This window comes from Salvelinus alpinus, chromosome 7, assembly GCF_045679555.1.
Source record: "Salvelinus alpinus chromosome 7, SLU_Salpinus.1, whole genome shotgun sequence".
NCBI lineage: Eukaryota > Metazoa > Chordata > Actinopteri > Salmoniformes > Salmonidae > Salvelinus > Salvelinus alpinus.
The window spans coordinates 21,914,704-21,933,065 of record NC_092092.1 but is presented as its reverse complement, the minus strand read 5'-3'; the positions used below and the strand labels follow the sequence as shown (position 1 = coordinate 21,933,065).

The following is an 18,362-nucleotide window of genomic DNA, read 5'->3' as shown; positions in this document are numbered from 1 at the left end:
TCTATGCTGTGCAGTCAGTCTATGTCAGCCTGGGAGAGGAGAGGGAAGACCAGGGAGACATACAGACTCAGAATCAACCAGGCACATGGGGCACTGACCCCTATATCAGAACTTCCACCACCGCCTACAACTCCACAAGCCATGTATACTGGAGGGACAGACAGCAGGCCAGATCCAGAGACAGGGATCGTTACCGGTGGCCCCCCACAGACGGTGAGTCAATGACGATCTACAGACCAGCTCTGACCTTCAACACAGGTACAGTGATATGGGACAGGACACACAGAGGCCGAGAAACAGACTGGGAAAAATTTGTTATTCGGTTCATTCACTTGTTTTTTTCTATATGTTTGGGTTTAGTTTGAGTTTCTATGATTTCCGCCATTGACTCAATAAGCTGTGTAAGTCCATAAGCAAACAAGAAAATGCTCATCCAGAAGCGGCGTTCCTTGCGCCAGTTGACTAATGCAGGAAAACTTAAATCAGTTTAACCTAATTTCTACCAGCATGTCACATGTGCAACCAGAGCAAAAAAAACTCTAGACCACCTTTACTCCATGCAAAGAGATGTATACAAAGCTCTCCCTTGCCCTCCATCCGAACACTAATCCGGACGCTTATAAGAAATCCCGCTATGCCCTCAGACGAACCATCAGACATGCAAAACGTCAATACAAGACTAAGATTGAATCCCACTACACCGGCTCTGACACTCGTTGGATGTGGTAAGGCTTGCAAACTATTATGGAGTACAAAGGGAAACACAGCCGCGAGCTGCCCAGTGACGCAAGCCTACTAGACGGGCTAAATGCCTTTTATGCTCGCTTCGAGGCAAGCAACACTGAAGCATGCACGAGAGCTCTAGCTATTCCAGACGACTGTGTGATCACGCTCTCCATAGCCAATGTGGGTAAGACCTTTAAACAGGTCAACATTCACAAGGCCGCGGGGCCAGATGGATTACCAGGATGTGTACAATATTTTCAACCTCTCCCGGACCGGGTCTGTAATACCTACATGTTTCAAGCAGACCAGCATAGTAACTGTGCTCAAGAAGGCCAAGGTAACCTGCCTAAATGACTACCGCTCCATAGCACTCACATCTGTAGCCATGATGTGCTTTGGAAGGCTGGTCATGGCTCACATCAACACCATCATCCCGGAAACCCTAGACCCACTCCAATTCGCATACCGCACCAACAAATCCACAGATGATGCAATCTTAAACGCACTCTACACTGGCCTTTCCCCCTGAACAAAAGGAACATCTATGTGAGAATGCTGTTCATTGACTACAGTTCAGCGTTTAACACCATAGTGACCACAAAGCTCATCACTAAGCTAAGGACCCTGGGATTGAACACCTCCTTCTGCAACTGGATCCTGGACTTCCTGATGTGCCGACCCCAGGTGGTAAGGGTAGGCAACAACACATCTGCCACAAGGATCCTCTACACAGGGCCCCTCAGGGGTGCGTGCTTAGTCCCCTCCTGTACTCCCTGTTCACCCACGACTACGTGGCCAAGCACGATTGCAACACCATCATTAAGTTTGCTGACGACACAACGGTGGTAGGCCTGATTACCGACAATGATGAGACAGCCTATAGGGAGGATGTCAGAGACCTGGCAGTGTGGTGCCAAGACAACAACCTCTCCCTCAACGGGAGCAAGACAAAGGAGCTGATTGTGCTACACAGGAAAAGGAGGGCTGAACACATACCCATTCACATCGACGGGGCTGTAGTGGAGCGGGTCGAGAGGTTCAAGTTCCTTGAGGTCCACATTACCAACAAACTATTGTGGTCCAAACACACCAAGACAGTCGTGAAGAGGGCACGACAAAGCCTATTACCCCTCAGGACACTGAAAATATTTGTCATGGCTCCTCAAAAAGTTCTACAGCTGCACCATCGAGCGCATCGTGACTGGTTGCATCACCGCCTGGTATGGCAACTGCTCGGAATCCCACTGTAAGGCGCTACAGAGGGTAGTTTTGTACGGCCCAGTACATCACTGGGGCCATGCTTTCTGCCATCCAGGACCTCTATACTGTACTAGGCAGTGTCAGAGGAATGCCCCAAAAATTGTCAAAGACTCCCAGCCACCCAAGTCATAGACTGTTCTCTCTGCTGCCGCACGGCAAGCGGTACCGGAGTGCCAAGTCTAGGTCCAAAAGGCTCCTCAACAGCTTCTACCCCCAAGCCATGAGACAGTTGAACAATTAATCAAATGGCTACCCGGACTATTTGCATTGAGGCCCACACACTGCTGCTACTGGCTGTTTATTATCTATGCATAGTCACTTTACCCTTACCTAGATGCACATATTACCTCAATTACCTCGACTAACCTGTACCCCCGCACATTGACACGGTACCGGTACCCCCTGTATATAGCCTTGTTATTGTTATTTTATTGTGTTACTTTTTTTAACTTTAGTTTATTTAGTAAATATTTTCTTAATAACCTCTCTGGGATATGTGCAACGCTAGCGTCCCACCTCGCCAACAGCCAGTGAAATTGCAGGGCGCCAAATTCAAAACAACAGAAATCCCATAATTAAAATTCCTCAAACATACAAGTATTATACACCATTTTAAAGATAAACTCTTGTAAATCCAGCCACAGTGTCTGATTTCAAATAGGCTTTACGGCGAAAGCACACCAAACGATTATGTTAGGTCAGCACCTAGTCACAGAAAACCAAACAGAGGGCTCACAAAAGGAGAGGGCTCACAAAAGTCAGAAATAGCGATTCAATTAATCACTAACCTTTGATGATCTTCATCAGATGGCACTCACAGGACTTCATGTTACACAATAAATGTGTGTTTTGTTCGATAAAGTTAATCTTTATGTCCAAAAACCTCATTTGAAATTGGTGTGTTACGTTCAGAAATGCATTGTCTGAAACAAACATCCGGTGAAAGTGCAGAGAGCCACATCAAATAGCAGAAATACTCATCATAAACATTGATAAAAGATACAAGTGTTATTCATGGAAATATAGATAAACTTCTCCTTAATGCAACCGCTGTGTCAGATTTCAAAAAGGCTTTACGGCGAAAGCACACCTTGCGATTATGTTAGGTCAGCACCTAGCCACAGAAAAACATACAGCCATTTTCCAAAGAAGGAGAGGTGTCACAAAAGTCAGAAATAGCGTTTTAAATATTCACTTACCTTTGATGATCTTCATCGGAATGCACTCCCAAGAATCCCAGTTCCACAATAAATGTTTGTTTTGTTCGATAAAGTCCATCATTTATGTCCAAATACCTCCTTTTTGTTCGCGCGTTTAGCCCAATAATCCAAATGCTCAATGCGCGATCGCTTAGTTCAGACAAAAAGTCTAAAAAGTTATATTACAGTTCGTAGAAACATGTCAAACGATGTATAGAATCAATCTTTAGGATGTTTTTATCATAAATCTTCAACAATGTTTCAACTGGACAATTCCTTTGTCTTTAGAAAGGAAAAGGAACGCAGGTAACTCTCATGGGCGCACGCCCGACTGAGCTCATGGCATTCTGCCAGACACCTGACTCAAACAGCTCTTATTTAGAACAAGGTTCTAAAGACTGTTGACATCTAGTGGAAGCCTTAGGAAGTGCAATATGACCCCATAGACACTGTATATTGGATAGGCAATGACTTGAAAAACTACAAACCTCAGATTTCCCACTTCCTGGTTGGATTTTTTCTCAGGTTTTTGCCTGCCATATGAGTTCTGTTATACTCACATACATCATTCAAACAGTTTTAGAAACTTCAGAGTGTTTTCTATCCAAATCTACCAATTATATGCATATTCTAGCTTTTGGGCCTGAGTAGCAGGCAGTTTACTCTGGGCACCTTATTATTCAAGCTACTCAATACTGCCCCCCAGTCCTAACCTGTACCCCCGCACATTGACACGGTACCGGTACCCCCTGTATATAGCCTTGTTATTGTTATTTTATTGTGTTACTTTTTACTTTAGTTTATTTAGTAAATATTTTCTTAACTCTTTCTTAAAACGGCATTGTTGGTTAAGGCTTGTAAGTAAGCATTTCACGGTAAGGTCTACACCTGTTGTATTCGGCGCATGTGACAAATAAAATAGTATTTGAATATTCATGCTACTCTAGAGAGGTGGCAAGGATCTGCCTATCTATCTCTAGGCTTTTTAAATTACATAATGGTGACATGTAGCTCTGTTTGAGTGGACCCTGGACAGGCTGGAGGTCTCCTACACGGTTTACCAGAATGCTATATAACCTTTTATCACACACCGCTCAGTTTAGGATCCATTTATCTGGAATCATAACTAATCACTTTTATACAGGACTCATCAGAACCGTCCGATAAAGTGGTAATTAAATCCATTGTGCGATGCATTGGTGGCCAGAACAATGAAGCCTCTAAAGATACACCAGTTTTCTTAGATTTGCTGAGACAAATGTCTGGCAGAATATACTAAGAGAAATACAAGGGTTTATTACCATAGTAAATAAGGTAAATGGATGCCAGTGAAGATATAGTTACAATATGTGAATGGCCCTCTGATAAGTGAATGGTATGTGTACACAGTACAAAACTGAGTAACTTCTTGACCGCTTCCTCACTCAGTAACCTACAGTAACCTCTACTTCTTCTACTTCTTCCTTAGAGAGGAGACACTGAGCTGTTCTCCTCTTCTGAAGAGGACAGTAGCCTGTACTTCACCTACAGTGGAGGTCGCAATGAGATAGAGGTCAGCAACCTGCACTATGAGGTAACAACACCTTTCTCCCACTCTATTCTTTCTCTCTACTCTTCCCAATTTCCCTATGCTCCTTATCACTGACTGTATGTCTCAGTTTTGCCTGCCTTTTACATTCTGTCAGTATTGTAATAAAGCTCGCTAGACCACCTGAGAGGTGGGGCAAGTACTGGATAGAGCAGAATAGCTGTGAAGCTGCCACCACCTTTGTTTGACCGGTATGGTCCGTCGTCAGAGGATAAGACACAACAAAACTCAACACAGATATAGCAAAAAAGGATCTTTATTAAATATACAATTTCATATTTTTATGAAATGCTAGGCTACCTGCTAAATTCCTGTAGTCTCTGTAACCCAGTCAGGATTGCTGCAATGACCCTAATAATGTAAGGCAAACAGGATATTAAGTGGGGAGGCAAGTAGCCTAGTGGTTAGAGCGTTGGGCCAGTAACTGAAAGGTTGGTGGATTGAATCCCCGAGCTGACAAGGTAAAAATCTGTCTTCTGCTCCTGAACATGGCAGCTAACCCACCACTCCTAGCCTGTCATTGTAATTAAGAAGTTGTTCTTAACTGACTTGCTGTAAGGGCTGTTGTCCTCCTCTTCCTCAGATGAGGAGAGGAGAGAAGGATCAGTGGACCAATACGCAGCATTAGGGAAATATGCCATCTCTTTATTTGACACGACGGCACACGAAAACAAAACACTTACAAAATTACAAAACAAGAAAACGACGTAGACGAAAACCTGAACATGAACTTACATAACTAAAACGTAAAACTCACGGACAGGAACAGACTACATCAAAACGAACGAACAACCAAACAGTCCCGTATGGTACATACATCGACGACACAGGAGACAATCACCCACAAACAAACAGTGAGAACACCCTACCTAAATATGACTCTTAATTCGAGGAAAACGCAAAACACCTGCCTCTAATTAAGAGCCATACCAGGCAACCAAAACCAACATAGAAACAGAAAACATAGACTGCCCACCCAAAACTCACGCCCTGACCATATACACATACAAAAACAACATAAAACAGGTCAGGAACGTTACAGAACCCCCCCCTCAAGGTGCGAACGCCGGGCGCACCAGCACAAAGTCCAGGGGAGGGTCTGGGTGGGCAGTTGACCACGGTGGTGGCTCAGGCTCTGGACGCTGTCCCCACACCACCATAGTCACTCCCCGCTTCTGTCTTCCCCTCCCAATGACCACCCTCAAACTAACATCCCCTAAATGAACAGCCAACACCGGGATAAGGGGCAGCACCGGGACAAGGGGCAGCACCGGGACAAGGGGCAGCACCGGGACAAGGGGCAGCACCGGGACAAGGGGCAGCACCGGGACAAGGGGCAGCACCGGGACAAGGGGCAGCACCGGGACAAGGGGCAGCACCGGGACAAGGGGCAGCACCGGGACAAGGGGCAGCACCGGGACAAGGGGCAGCACCGGGACAAGGGACAGCACCGGGACAAGGGGCAGCACCGGGACAAGGGGCAGCACCGGGACAAGGGGCAGCACCGGGATAAGGGGCAGCACCGGGATAAGGGGCAGCACCGGGATAAGGGGCAGCACCGGGATAAGGGGCAGCACCGGGATAAGGGGCGGCAGGTCCCGGCTGAGAGACTCTGGCAGGTCCCGGCTGAGAGACTCTGGCAGGTCCCGGCTGAGGGACTCTGGCAGGTCCCGGCTGAGGGACTCTGGCAGGTCCCGGCTGAGGGACTCTGGCAGGTCCCGGCTGAGGGACTCTGGCAGGTCCCGGCTGAGGGACTCTGGCAGGTCCCGGCTGAGGAACCCTGGCAGGTCCCGGCTGGACGGCTCTGGCAGGTCCCGGCTGGACGGCTCTGGCAGGTCCCGGCTGGACGGCTCTGGCAGGTCCCGGCTGGACGGCTCTGGCAGGTCCTGGCTGGACGGCTCTGGCAGGTCCTGGCTGGACGGCTCTGGCAGGTCCTGGCTGGACGGCTCTGGCAGGTCCTGGCTGGACGGCTCTGGCAGGTCCTGGCTGGACGGCTCTGGCAGGTCCTGGCTGGTCATGGCAGGACGGCTCTGGCAGGTCATAGCAGGACGGCTCTGGCTGGTCATGGCAGGACGGCTCTGGCTGGTCATGGCAGGACGGCTCTGGCTGGTCATGGCAGGACGGCTCTGTAGGGAGGAGAAGGAGAGACAGCCTGGTGCGTGGTCTAGGCACTGGCTGCGCTGGAGAGGAGGAAACAGCTGGAGAGAGAACCCGGAGAGACAGCCTGGTACGGGGGGCTGCCACCGGAGGACTGGTACATGGAGGTGGCACCGGGTATACCGGACCGTGAAGGAGGACACGTGCTCTTGAGCACCGAGCCTGCCCAACCTTACCAGGTTGAATGGTGCCCGTAGCCCTGCCAGTGCGGCGAGGTGGAATAGCCCGCACTGGGCTATACTGGCAAACCGGGGACACCATTCGTAAGGCTGGTGCCATGTATGCCGGCCCGAGGAGACGCACTGGTGGCCAGATGCGTTGGGCCGGCTTCATGACATCCAGCTCGATGCCCAACTTAGCCCTCCCAGTGCGGCAAGGTGGAATAGCCCGCACTGGGCTAAGCACGCGTACTGGGGACACCGTGCGCTTTACCGCATAACACGGTGTCTTACCAGTACGACGCCTTCTACCTCCACGGTAAGCACGGGGAGTTGGCTCAGGTATCCTACCCGGCTTTGCCACACTCCTCGTGTGCCCCCCCCCAAGAAATTTTTGGGTCTGACTCACGGGCTCCCAACCGCGTCGCCGCGCTGCCTCCTCATACCAGCGCCTCTCAGCCTTCGCTGCTTCCAACTCCGCCTTGGGACGGCGATATTCCCCTGGCTGAGCCCAGGGTCCTCTACCGTCCAGGATCTCCTCCCAAGTCCAGAAGTCCTGGTTGCTCTGTTGAGCATTCCCTTGCCGCTTGGTCCTAGGTTGGTGGGTGATTCTGTAAGGGCTGTTGTCCTCCTCTTCCTCAGATGAGGAGAGGAGAGAAGGATCAGTGGACCAATACGCAGCATTAGGGAAATATGCCATCTCTTTATTTGACACGACGGCACACGAAAACAAAACACTTACAAAATTACAAAACAAGAAAACGACGTAGACGAAAACCTGAACATGAACTTACATAACTAAAACGTAAAACTCACGGACAGGAACAGACTACATCAAAACGAACGAACAACCAAACAGTCCCGTATGGTACATACATCAACGACACAGGAGACAATCACCCACAAACAAACAGTGAGAACACCCTACCTAAATATGACTCTTAATTCGAGGAAAACGCAAAACACCTGCCTCTAATTAAGAGCCATACCAGGCAACCAAAACCAACATAGAAACAGAAAACATAGACTGCCCACCCAAAACTCACGCCCTGACCATATACACATACAAAAACAACATAAAACAGGTCAGGAACGTTACACTTGCCTAGTTAAATAAAGGCAATTTTTTTAAAGAATGTGCGATAACGCACTAAAAAGTGACACTACACACACACTAGTGAGATATATACGTTAAGGAGAACTGATTGGGTTACAAGGTTCTAGTACTACTTCACTGCAAACCGGGCCAAGCCCAATGAAATGTAATTGTACAAACATGCAAATTCTCTGCACACAGGGGCATAATAGCCTACACACAGTCCAGAGACCCACAGTCACAGTCCAGAGACCCACAGTCACAGTCCAGAGACCCACAGTCACAGTCCAGAGACCCACAGTCACAGTCCAGAGACCCACAGTCACAGTCACAGTCCAGAGACCCACACCTGATAATAAAGACATAGAACCCCTCCCCCACTTTGAGCTACATGGTCTGCAATTCTGTTGGACCCACATAACCCACACTTTAAAAACTATACATTTAAAAAGACTAGGCCGACGAAAGAGAACATTGACATAACATTTAACATTTAAATGTAACTTTTAAAAACGCATAGCTCTCCCAGCTGATGGGATAGCTAATTAATTTGCATGTCAAAGAACACGCTAAATTTGGGGGAATTGATAAAACTGAACAATCAAAGGGCAAACATTATACACAATGAAACAATGAATGTGCTAGAATTGGCGGGAGACAGCGGAGCACATTCTAGAGGGCTGAGTGCATTCCTCCCCTTCTTCTTGACTCAACATTTTGAATTCTATTCACACATGCTTTTCCGCAACTCAATAATCAGCTAAGCATATTGCCAGGCATTGGCTTACACACTTGTGATTTGAAACAATCCACAACTAATGATCCTCTGTGGCTAAGTCAAGCTCTCTGGTAAAGTATTTGAATTATTTTATTTTGATTGAAGTAATTATATAATTTGGGCAAAACATCAATTTACTTTAGGGGAAGGCAGCATCCTAACAGTGCCACCCGCCAACTTTCCTATCTAATTCGCAAGCGGCTGAAAGCAGAGATCTGTATATAATGACAAGTTGCTCATGTCTCCACCCTAACAATGCAAGTAGTTGTCCCAAAGCCAGTAATGCAGGCAATAAGCTTAGGTCTGCATATGATACCCATAGAAACGCATTGGACTTATTCAGGACCGATTTTGGCGAGTGAGCCCTCGAGGTCGCTTCGCCGCTTCCTCTCTGCTGAAACTGGCGAGTGAAACAGCGCCCCTCTGTCTTACTATATGTAGCCCATGTATCTGATGCTGTCTGGCCAGAAAAAGTATGACATGCTATACTCTTTTTGTCCGGACAGCATCAGATACAGGTTCTACACATACGGAGACAGAGGGGCGCTGTTTCACTCGCTCGGATGCTTTATCTGAGATTGATGCGTCTTTCTGTCGGCGTGCGTCTTGGTCAATCTTTCTTCCCGCGTGCGTCTTGGTCAAATAAATTATCAATATTTTATTTGGACGGGCAAGGAGGTACGGTAGGGCGGTCCAGGCCCCGCCCATAACGCCGGCCCTGCTCTGCCTTATATCAGTTTCTCACAGAGTCACAGGCAGAGACTTGCAAGCAGGCACAGGTGCGAGCAATTAGTTTACATTTACATTTTTGTAATTTAACGGACGCTCTTATCCAGAGTGACTTACAGTGGTTTATGATTTAGTGACGTCCTCCCTTACAAGCTGTCCCACAGCTTCACCACAGTATCAAAAAGTCTAATGTGTGTGTGTGTGTGCCTGTGTGTGTGTCAGGTGGACACGGCTGCTCAGATCCCGTGGTATGAGAAGCTCTCAGAGTTTAAGATGCCCTGGGAGATGAAGGGAGACAAGCAGACAGCCATAAACAAACTCAACCTGCGAGTCCGCAGTGGCCAGATGCTGGCCATCATCGGCAGCTCAGGTACATACACAGCTACTCTCCACAGGAGGCAGCACTAATCTTAGCTCTGTTTTGTCAACAACTGGCTGTACTTCTACATGAGAAAGATAGGATTCAAGATAATTTACTCCAAATGGTAGACAGCACAGTAGGCCTAAATTTTTTGTTTGTTTTAGGTAAGGGGTTAATTGTTACAAATAGTACAATTTGCCCCCACTACAAATCTGAGTCTTGTGAGAAAATACAACAATAATTATTGTCATCAACTATACCAATCAAAAGACCTCTTCTTACTGATAAAAATGATATATTATTAGATATATGGGGAATGTTCCACAGGTCAATATTCAAAAAAGAGAGGCGGCAAGAATATTTCGAATTCAGCCTGAAAAGCAACAGACATATTTATGGATTTAAGCAAAACTTCCTAGGCATGTAGATACACTAACCAAGCAGAAGCACATTGAATAAGAGCTTTCTAAGCGTGAGTTATTTAGTTGTTGCTTTGTGCACTGTGTTACTTTGTGTCCAGTCTCGCCTAGTTACAGTTTGTTCCATCTAGTGTGGATATTCCCCAAACAGTTATGGTCTGATGATGACTATGCAAAGATATGCCCTATAACCTCTTTCATATCCTGTCCCTCCACAGGTTGTGGAAAGACCTCACTGCTGGACGTCATAACGTGTCGTGATGAGGGTGGCTCCATGACGTCTGGCCAAGTGCTAATCAACGGGCAACCTAGCAACCCAAAGCTGGTGAGGAAGACCATCGCCCATGTCCGCCAGGACGACCGCCTGCTGCCTCACCTTACTGTGAGGGAAACACTAGCCTTCGTGGCTAAGCTACGGCTACCCACAAACTTCAGCCAGAAACAGAGGGACCAGAGGGTAAGCATTGGTAAACTTCCCAGGTCATGTCACATGGGAAGTTATAGCAGTGTTCTTCCCAATCCCAGGGACTCAGAGGGTGTACAGGCTTTTGTTCCAGCCCAGGACTAACAGACCTGATGTTCTGTTCCAGTCCAGGACTAACAGACCTGATGTTCTGTTCCAGTCCAGGACTAACAGACCTGATGTTCTGTTCCAGTCCAGGACTAACAGATCTGATGTTCTGTTCCAGTCCAGGACTAACAGATCTGATGTTCTGTTCCAGCCCAGGACTAACAGATCTGATGTTCTGTTCCAGCCCAGGACTAACAAACCTGATGTTCTGTTCCAGCCCAGGACTAACAGACCTGATGTTCTGTAAGTGCTGGGCCAGAACAAAAGCCTGCACACCATGAGGACCATCAACGTTATCCAACAATGTACACTGAACAAAATTAAACGCAACATGTAAAGTGTTGGTCCCATGTTTCATGACCTGAAATAAAAGATCACAGAAATGTTCAATACGCACAGAGCTTATTTATCTCAAATTCTGTGCACAATTTTGTTTACATCCCTGTAAGTGAGCATTTCTTATTTGCCAAGATAATCTATCCACCTGACAGGTGTGTGGCATATCAAGAAGCTGATTAAACAGCCGGATCATTACACAGGTGCACTTTGTGCTGGGGACAATTAAAGGCCACTCTAAAATGTTCCGTTTTGTCACATAACACAATGCAACAGATGTCAACATCGTTTTAGAGAATTTGGCAGTAGGTCCAACCATGCTCACAACCGCAGACCATGTGTAACCACGCCAGCCCAGGACCTTCACATCCGGCTTCTTAACCTTCGGGATCGTCTGAGACCAGCCACCTGGACAGCTGATGAAACTGTGGGCTTGCACAACCGATGAATTTCTACACAAACTGTCAGAAACCATCTCAGGGAAGCTCATCTGCATTCTCGTTGTCCTCACCAGGGTCTTAACCTGACTGCAGTTCGGCGTCGTAACCGACTTCAGTGGGCAAATGCTCACCTTCGATGGCCACTGGCACACTGGAGAAGTGTGCTCTTTAAGGATGAATCTTGGTTTCAACTGTACCGGGCAGATAGCAGACAGAGTGTATGGCCGTCGTGTGGGCAAGCGGTTTGCTGATGTCAACGTTGTGAACAGAGTGCCCCATGGTGGCGGTGGGGTTATGGTATGGGCAGGCATAAGTTACGGACAACAAACACAATTGCATTTAATCGATGGAAATTTGAATGGACAGAGATACCGTGATGAGATCCTGAGGTTCATTGTCGTGCCATTCATCCGCCGCCATCACCTAATTTTTCAGCAAGATTATGCACAGCCCCAGCCCCAGTTCTTCCATGGCCTGCATACTCACTAGACATGTCACCCATTGAGCATGTTTGGGATGCTCTGGGTTGACGTGTACAACAGTGTTTTCCAGTTCCCTCCAATATCCAGCAACTTCGCACCGCCATCGAAGAGGAGTGGGACAACATTCCATAGGCCACAATGAAAAGCCTGATCAACTCTATGCGAAGGAGATGTGTCGAGCTGCACGAGGCAAGTGGTGGTCACACCAGATACTGACTGGTTTTCTGATCCACGCCTCTACCTTTAAAAAAAAAGAAGGTATCTGCGACAGATGCATATCTGTATTCCCAGTCATGTGAAATCCATAGATGAGGGCCTAATTAATTTATTTCAATTGACTGATTTACTTATATGAGCTGTAACTTGTTGCATGTTGCTTTTATATTTTTGTTTAGTGTAGAACTTAAGTAAAATCATAAACAAGCTCCTTACACTCTTAGAAAAAAGGGTTCCAAAAGGGTTCTTCAGCTGTCCCCATAGGAGAACCTTTTTTGGATAACCTCTGTGGAAAGGGTTCTACATGGAACCCAAAAGGGTTCTACTGGGAACCAAAAAGGGTTATTCAAAGGGTTCTCCTATGGGGACAGCCGATAAACCCTTTTAAGTTCTGGATAGCACTTTTTTTTTATGATCATCATCATAACACTTCAGCTGTTTGTCATGTGACTGTGGCTGCACTGCCTGTATAGGTGGATGACGTCATTGCAGAGCTGCGTCTGCGACAGTGTGCCCACACCCGGGTGGGCAATGACTTGGTGAGAGGGGTGTCTGGGGGAGAGAGGAGGAGGGTCAGCATCGCTGTGCAGCTGCTCTGGAACCCTGGTGAGATCTAGAATGAGGGAGGGCAAGTAATGAAGAATGCATCAATATGACTTATTTTGAAATGAGTGGACATGCGTTGATATAATCCAGATGGAGATGTTTGCTCCCCTCAGTACTGTAATTAACATACATTACCTTTATGCAATGTTACTGTACCTGTACTTTTAACTACTTCAGATTATCATTGTACCCAGATCCCTGTATTGAGCACAGTAAACGGCACTAATCTTATCTCATTCTCTGTGTGCAGGTATCCTGATCCTAGATGAGCCCACGTCGGGGCTGGACAGCTTCACGGCCCATAACCTGGTGATCACTCTGTCCCGGTTGGCCCGGGGGAACCGCCTGGTACTGCTGTCCGTCCACCAGCCACGCTCAGACATCTTCCAGCTCTTTGACCTGGTGGTCCTGCTCTCCTCTGGCTCAGCCGTCTACTGTGGGACCGCTAAAGACATGGTTCCATACTTCACAGCCCTGGGACACCCCTGCCCCCGCTACTGCAACCCCTCCGACTTCTATGGTAGGTTAAGGTAAGGGATATACTGTACGTTGGGTATACTGTATCAACGGGGCTGCCGTGGAGACGGACAAACATGTTAAGTTCCTCGGCATACACATCTCCAAGGATCTGAAATGGTCAAACTACTCTGACACCATGGTGAATAAGGCTCGACAGCGACTCTTTAACCTCAGAAGGCTGAAGAAATTTGGCCTGTCCCAGAGGGCTTTCACAGTGTTGTACAGGAGCACCATCAAGAGCATACTGTTCTGTCGGGCTGCATCATAGCCTGGTATGGCAACTCCGCCGTTGACCGCAAGGCACAACAGAGGGTGGTATGCTCAGTCCAACGCACCATTGGGTGCCTGTCCTCCAGGACACCTACAACACCAGGTGTTGCAGGAAGGCCAAGAAGATCATCAAGGACCTCAGCCACCCGAGCCACGGCCGGTTCTCCCCGCTTCCATCACTCAGTACTGGAGCATCATAGCAAAAACTAACAGACTGGCCAATAGCTTGTACCCCCAGACCATCAGGCTGCTGAATAGTCAGCTATCTGTTCCCCATGTTCCTCTCCCTTTTGACACAGACGTTTACCCTGCCAGAACCCCAATGGACATGTATCATGCTGAATAGCCACCACTACTCCCTTCTAATCTAGAAAGGGGAAATTGTGAAGTCAGTTGAGTGTATCTGAATGTGTGTGTGTACCTGTGATCATGCGTGTGTCCATCCCCTCAGTGGATCTGATCAGTATAGACCGGCGCAGCCCAGAGAGAGAGGCTGAGTGTCTGGAGAGGGCCAGGGTGCTGTCAGCCCAGTTTGTGGAGAAGGTGAGAGGGACAGATGACTTCATGTGGAAGCCAGAGGAGCCAAGCACAACCCTGTGAGTCTCTCTTATGAAACCTTCTGAGACCTTCTCAGAGACCTTCTCAGAGACCTTCTCAGAGACCTTCTCAGGGACCTTCTCCGAGACCTTCTCCGAGACCTTCTCAGAGACCTTCTTAATGTACTCTTTTTAATGCATTACATTAAACATCTTCTTTTGCTTTACATCATTGTAACAACCAAGTGATTCTGTTTGTCTGTCCCCCACACAGCACTCAGTCCGCACCTCAGGAGGAAGTGATAAATATATCCAAACAAAAGGACCGCCTGCCAGGCCGACTACACCAGTTCTCCATCCTCATCAGGTAAGATGATGATGCACTTGGGACATTCTGTCTCAGTTTTCTGAGAAATCTTCCATTCACATGAATGCATGATTTACGCAAATGGCCGAGTTATGTGCATACATCTTAAGATAGGATTCATCCCAGTGATCTGAGAGGAGAAACTGCAGTAACGGTGAAAGTGCTTCCTCCTCACAGGCGGCAGGTGCACAATGACTTTAGAGACCTGGTCACTCTGCTGGTGCACGGCTTCGAGGCTCTGCTCATGTCTCTGCTGATTGGCTTCCTGTACTTCGGGGCGGGGGAGGAGCGTCTGTCGATCCAGGACACAGTCGCCCTGCTCTATATGATCGGAGCTCTCACCCCATTCGCTGTGGTCCTGGACGTCATAGCAAAGTGTGAGTGGCAGCCACAGTGACCAATCAGAGTGCTCAGTTGAGAGTGAAAGAATCCATCATGAGCCAATGAGTGTTGTTCCTTGTGTAATTTTGGACATCCGCAGGTCACACAGAGAGAGCCATGTTGTACCATGAGCTGGAGGACGGCATGTATAACGTCACATCCTACTTCTTTGCCAAGGTAACAATTCACACTACTACCTCTTCACTCTATGTCAGGGTTCCCCAATTGGTGGCCCGTGGGCGATTTTATTTGGCCCCCCAAGTTTTCTGAGCAAAAAATAATTACATTAAAAAATATACTAATAAAATATATATATATATAATTTTCGTCGTTGTAAAATCACCAGGAACTCAGTTCAAAGTGATTTTAATTTATGAAATCTGTTCCCAAGTATTCCCACGCATAAATAGAGAGGCCTATGTGAACTTATCCCACCCAATGTAGTCAAGGTTTGAAATGATTCCACTTCTGTCAAATACGCTATCTGTTTGGGCTTCTTGCAGTTTACAAATGATTTATAACTATGTTCTGCCGCCTGACCATCCCCTCAAGAAACGAATCGGCCTGCGGCTATCCTGGTCCTCTGTAGCTCAGTTGGTAGGGCATGGTGCTTGCAACGCCAAGATAGTGGGTTAGATTCCCGCTACCACCAATACGTAAAATATGTATGCTAAATGCCAAAGAAAGAAAGAAGAATTTACAGTGGTTTTCAAAATGTTGGTTTACACATGAACCAGTAGGGGTCAGTATAGGACCATGCTTGCCTGACCTTAGTGAGGATTTCATACTGTTGTGTAAAAACCCTGCAAACAGGACACACATTTTTCACAGTGACAAAAGCAATGTAGCCACAGTATTTACATGCTATGTAAACTGTGGTCCAGTGTAGGCAGTTGTTAGTGAGTATATTAGTTAATGTGATGCAGAAACGTAAATGTGTGCGTATGTCTCATCCAGGTCCTGGGGGAGCTTCCGGAGCACTGTGTGTTCACGTTGGTCTACGGCCTACCCATCTACTGGCTGGCTGGCCTGAACCAGGCCCCGGACCGCTTCCTACTCAACTTCCTGCTGGTGTGGCTCATGGTGTACTGCAGCCGCAGCATGGCTCTGTTTGTGGCTGCAGCCTTACCCACCCTGCAGACATCAGCCTTCATGGGCAATTCTCTGTTCACTGTGTTCTACCTTACTGGAGGCTTCGTCATTAGCCTGGAGAACATGTGGTTAGGTGAGGAGGACACAAGTCTCTGCTCTGGTCTCCTACATTTGCCACATTCTAGGCCTTTTTTTAATGAAGATTCTATAGGACCACATGCAATACTAGCAATCCCAATCCCTTAGAAACATATGACAGTTTACATGAGCATGACAATATGGGACCCTCTATCTTGTGTGTAACGTGTACTCTGCAACATCTGTGACCTCTGACCTGTGTCTCTCTGAACTGTGTGTCTCTCCTCAGTGGCGTCCTGGTTCTCCCATGCCTCCTTCATGCGCTGGGGCTTTGAGGGCATGCTGCAGGTCCAGTTCAGGGGACTCAAGTACCCTGTCTCCATCGGAAACTTCACCCTCAACATCGATGGCATACATGTGAGTCATTGAGCCAAGTAAAGCGCCCCCCCCGCCAAACCCTCCCCTACCCCGGACAATGCTGGGCCAATTGTGCGCCGCCCTATGGGACTCCCGGTTGTGACAGCCTGGGATCGAACCCAGGTTGTAGTGATGCTGCAACACTGCGATGCAGTGCCTTAGGCCACTCAGGAGGCCTTAGCAGACACTTTAATCCAAAGTGACTAATAGTCTTTTTTTTAACCTTTATTTAACTAGGCAAGTCAGTTAAAGAACAAATTCTTATTTATAATGATGGCCTAACCCGGCCAAACCCTAACCCGGACGACGCTGGGCCAATTGTGCGCCGCCCTATGGGACTCCCAATCAGGGCCGGTTGTGATACAGCCTGGAATCGAAACCCGGGTCTGTAGTGATGCCTCTAGCACTGAGATGCAGTGCCTTAGACCCCTGCACCACTCGGGAGTCCATAAGTGTACATACACTTATGTATGAGTGGCCCTGGGAATCAAACCCAATATCCTGGAATTGCAACAACATGCTCTACCACCTTAGCTACAGAGGACCAACCATATAGTATAATGATATCTTTGACCTTTTTTTCTGTCCAGGTGGTGGAAGCTATGGATATGAACCAGTACCCTCTCTACTCCTGCTACCTGGTTCTCATCGCTGTCGTAGTGGGCTTCATGCTGCTCTACTACCTATCACTCAAATTCATCAAGCAGAAGTCCAGCCAGGACTGGTGAAACCATGGTTACAGAAACCAGTCTCTCGTCTCATCCTAAACGGACTATAAAACGAACCAATGCTCGTTTCAGTACCACCCTCTGCCATTGGATGGCAGCAAAGTACTGCATTCTGTGTAAATTAGTTTCAATGAGGGATTAAAAAAAAATTCTTGGCAAATGATTTGAGCACCACTCAAGCTTTCGCTTGTTCCATTTTACATCTTTTTTTTTCTTATTTTCGTTTTTAGTGCTTAATCTTTTTTGTATATGTAAGGTTATTAAGTTTAACAATATGTGTACCAGTAGAAGGTCTAGTAAAAGCTAGTGAGAGGTTTAGTAAAGTCACACTGAAAAGGGGTTGGTGTTGTAGATTGGTAGATTATGTACATTTTGCACTGGTGCAAAAGCCTGATAAATGTACAGCGGCCATGTTTTAGATTAAAGGATTAAATCAACTGGAGTACATCCGCTTGAGTTATGTTCACATTGTGCCCCTTACTACGATTCCAGACATGTAATCAAACCCAGTCTAATACTGCCATGGAATAAACCTGTCTTCCTTACATACATGTATGCAATTTAAGGGTCAAGAGTTGAGATCTGAGGGATATTGAAACTTGGCATAAGAAAAACTAATATTCTTAATGCAAGTTGATAAGAGGTCAGTGAGTATCTTAGACTTGTCATAACTGTGAGTGTGTGTAAGCTTTGCACATCTGGATTTGGGGATTTTCTCAAGCTCTGTTAAATTAGATGGGGGAGCGGCAGTGAACTGCAATCAAGTCTTTCCACAGATTTTCAATGGGATTCAAGTCTGGTCTTTGGCTGGGCCACTCAATGATTTTCACATTCTTGTTCTGAAGCCATTCC

The 18,362-nt window shown here is 47.2% G+C and overlaps 1 protein-coding gene across 1 annotated transcript; it reads left to right on the top strand.

The window, feature by feature from the left end:
- Window positions 1-3: 3 nt before the first annotated feature.
- On the top strand, window positions 4-17,947 carry abcg8 (ATP-binding cassette, sub-family G (WHITE), member 8). The gene is made up of 13 exons (XM_071409407.1): window positions 4-213; window positions 4,654-4,758; window positions 9,914-10,061; window positions 10,690-10,928; window positions 12,990-13,122; window positions 13,373-13,642; window positions 14,363-14,507; window positions 14,722-14,814; window positions 14,992-15,191; window positions 15,296-15,372; window positions 16,153-16,420; window positions 16,655-16,782; window positions 17,373-17,947. Exons 1-13 carry the CDS (start codon window positions 4-6, stop codon window positions 17,508-17,510), a joined length of 2,154 nt encoding a protein of 717 aa, XP_071265508.1. The 3' UTR covers window positions 17,511-17,947.
- Window positions 17,948-18,362: the final 415 nt, after the last annotated feature.

Excerpts from the sequence above, each read along its gene's own strand:
- abcg8 (XM_071409407.1), top strand. The coding sequence starts at position 4 with ATGCTGTGCAGTCAGTCTATGTCAGCCTGGGAGAGGAGAGGGAAGACC. Across the intron at positions 14,508-14,721 it reads GAGGAGCCAAGCACAACCCT|CACTCAGTCCGCACCTCAGG; the intron begins GTGAGTCTCTCT and ends TCCCCCACACAG. Across the intron at positions 16,421-16,654 it reads CCTGGAGAACATGTGGTTAG|TGGCGTCCTGGTTCTCCCAT; the intron begins GTGAGGAGGACA and ends GTCTCTCCTCAG.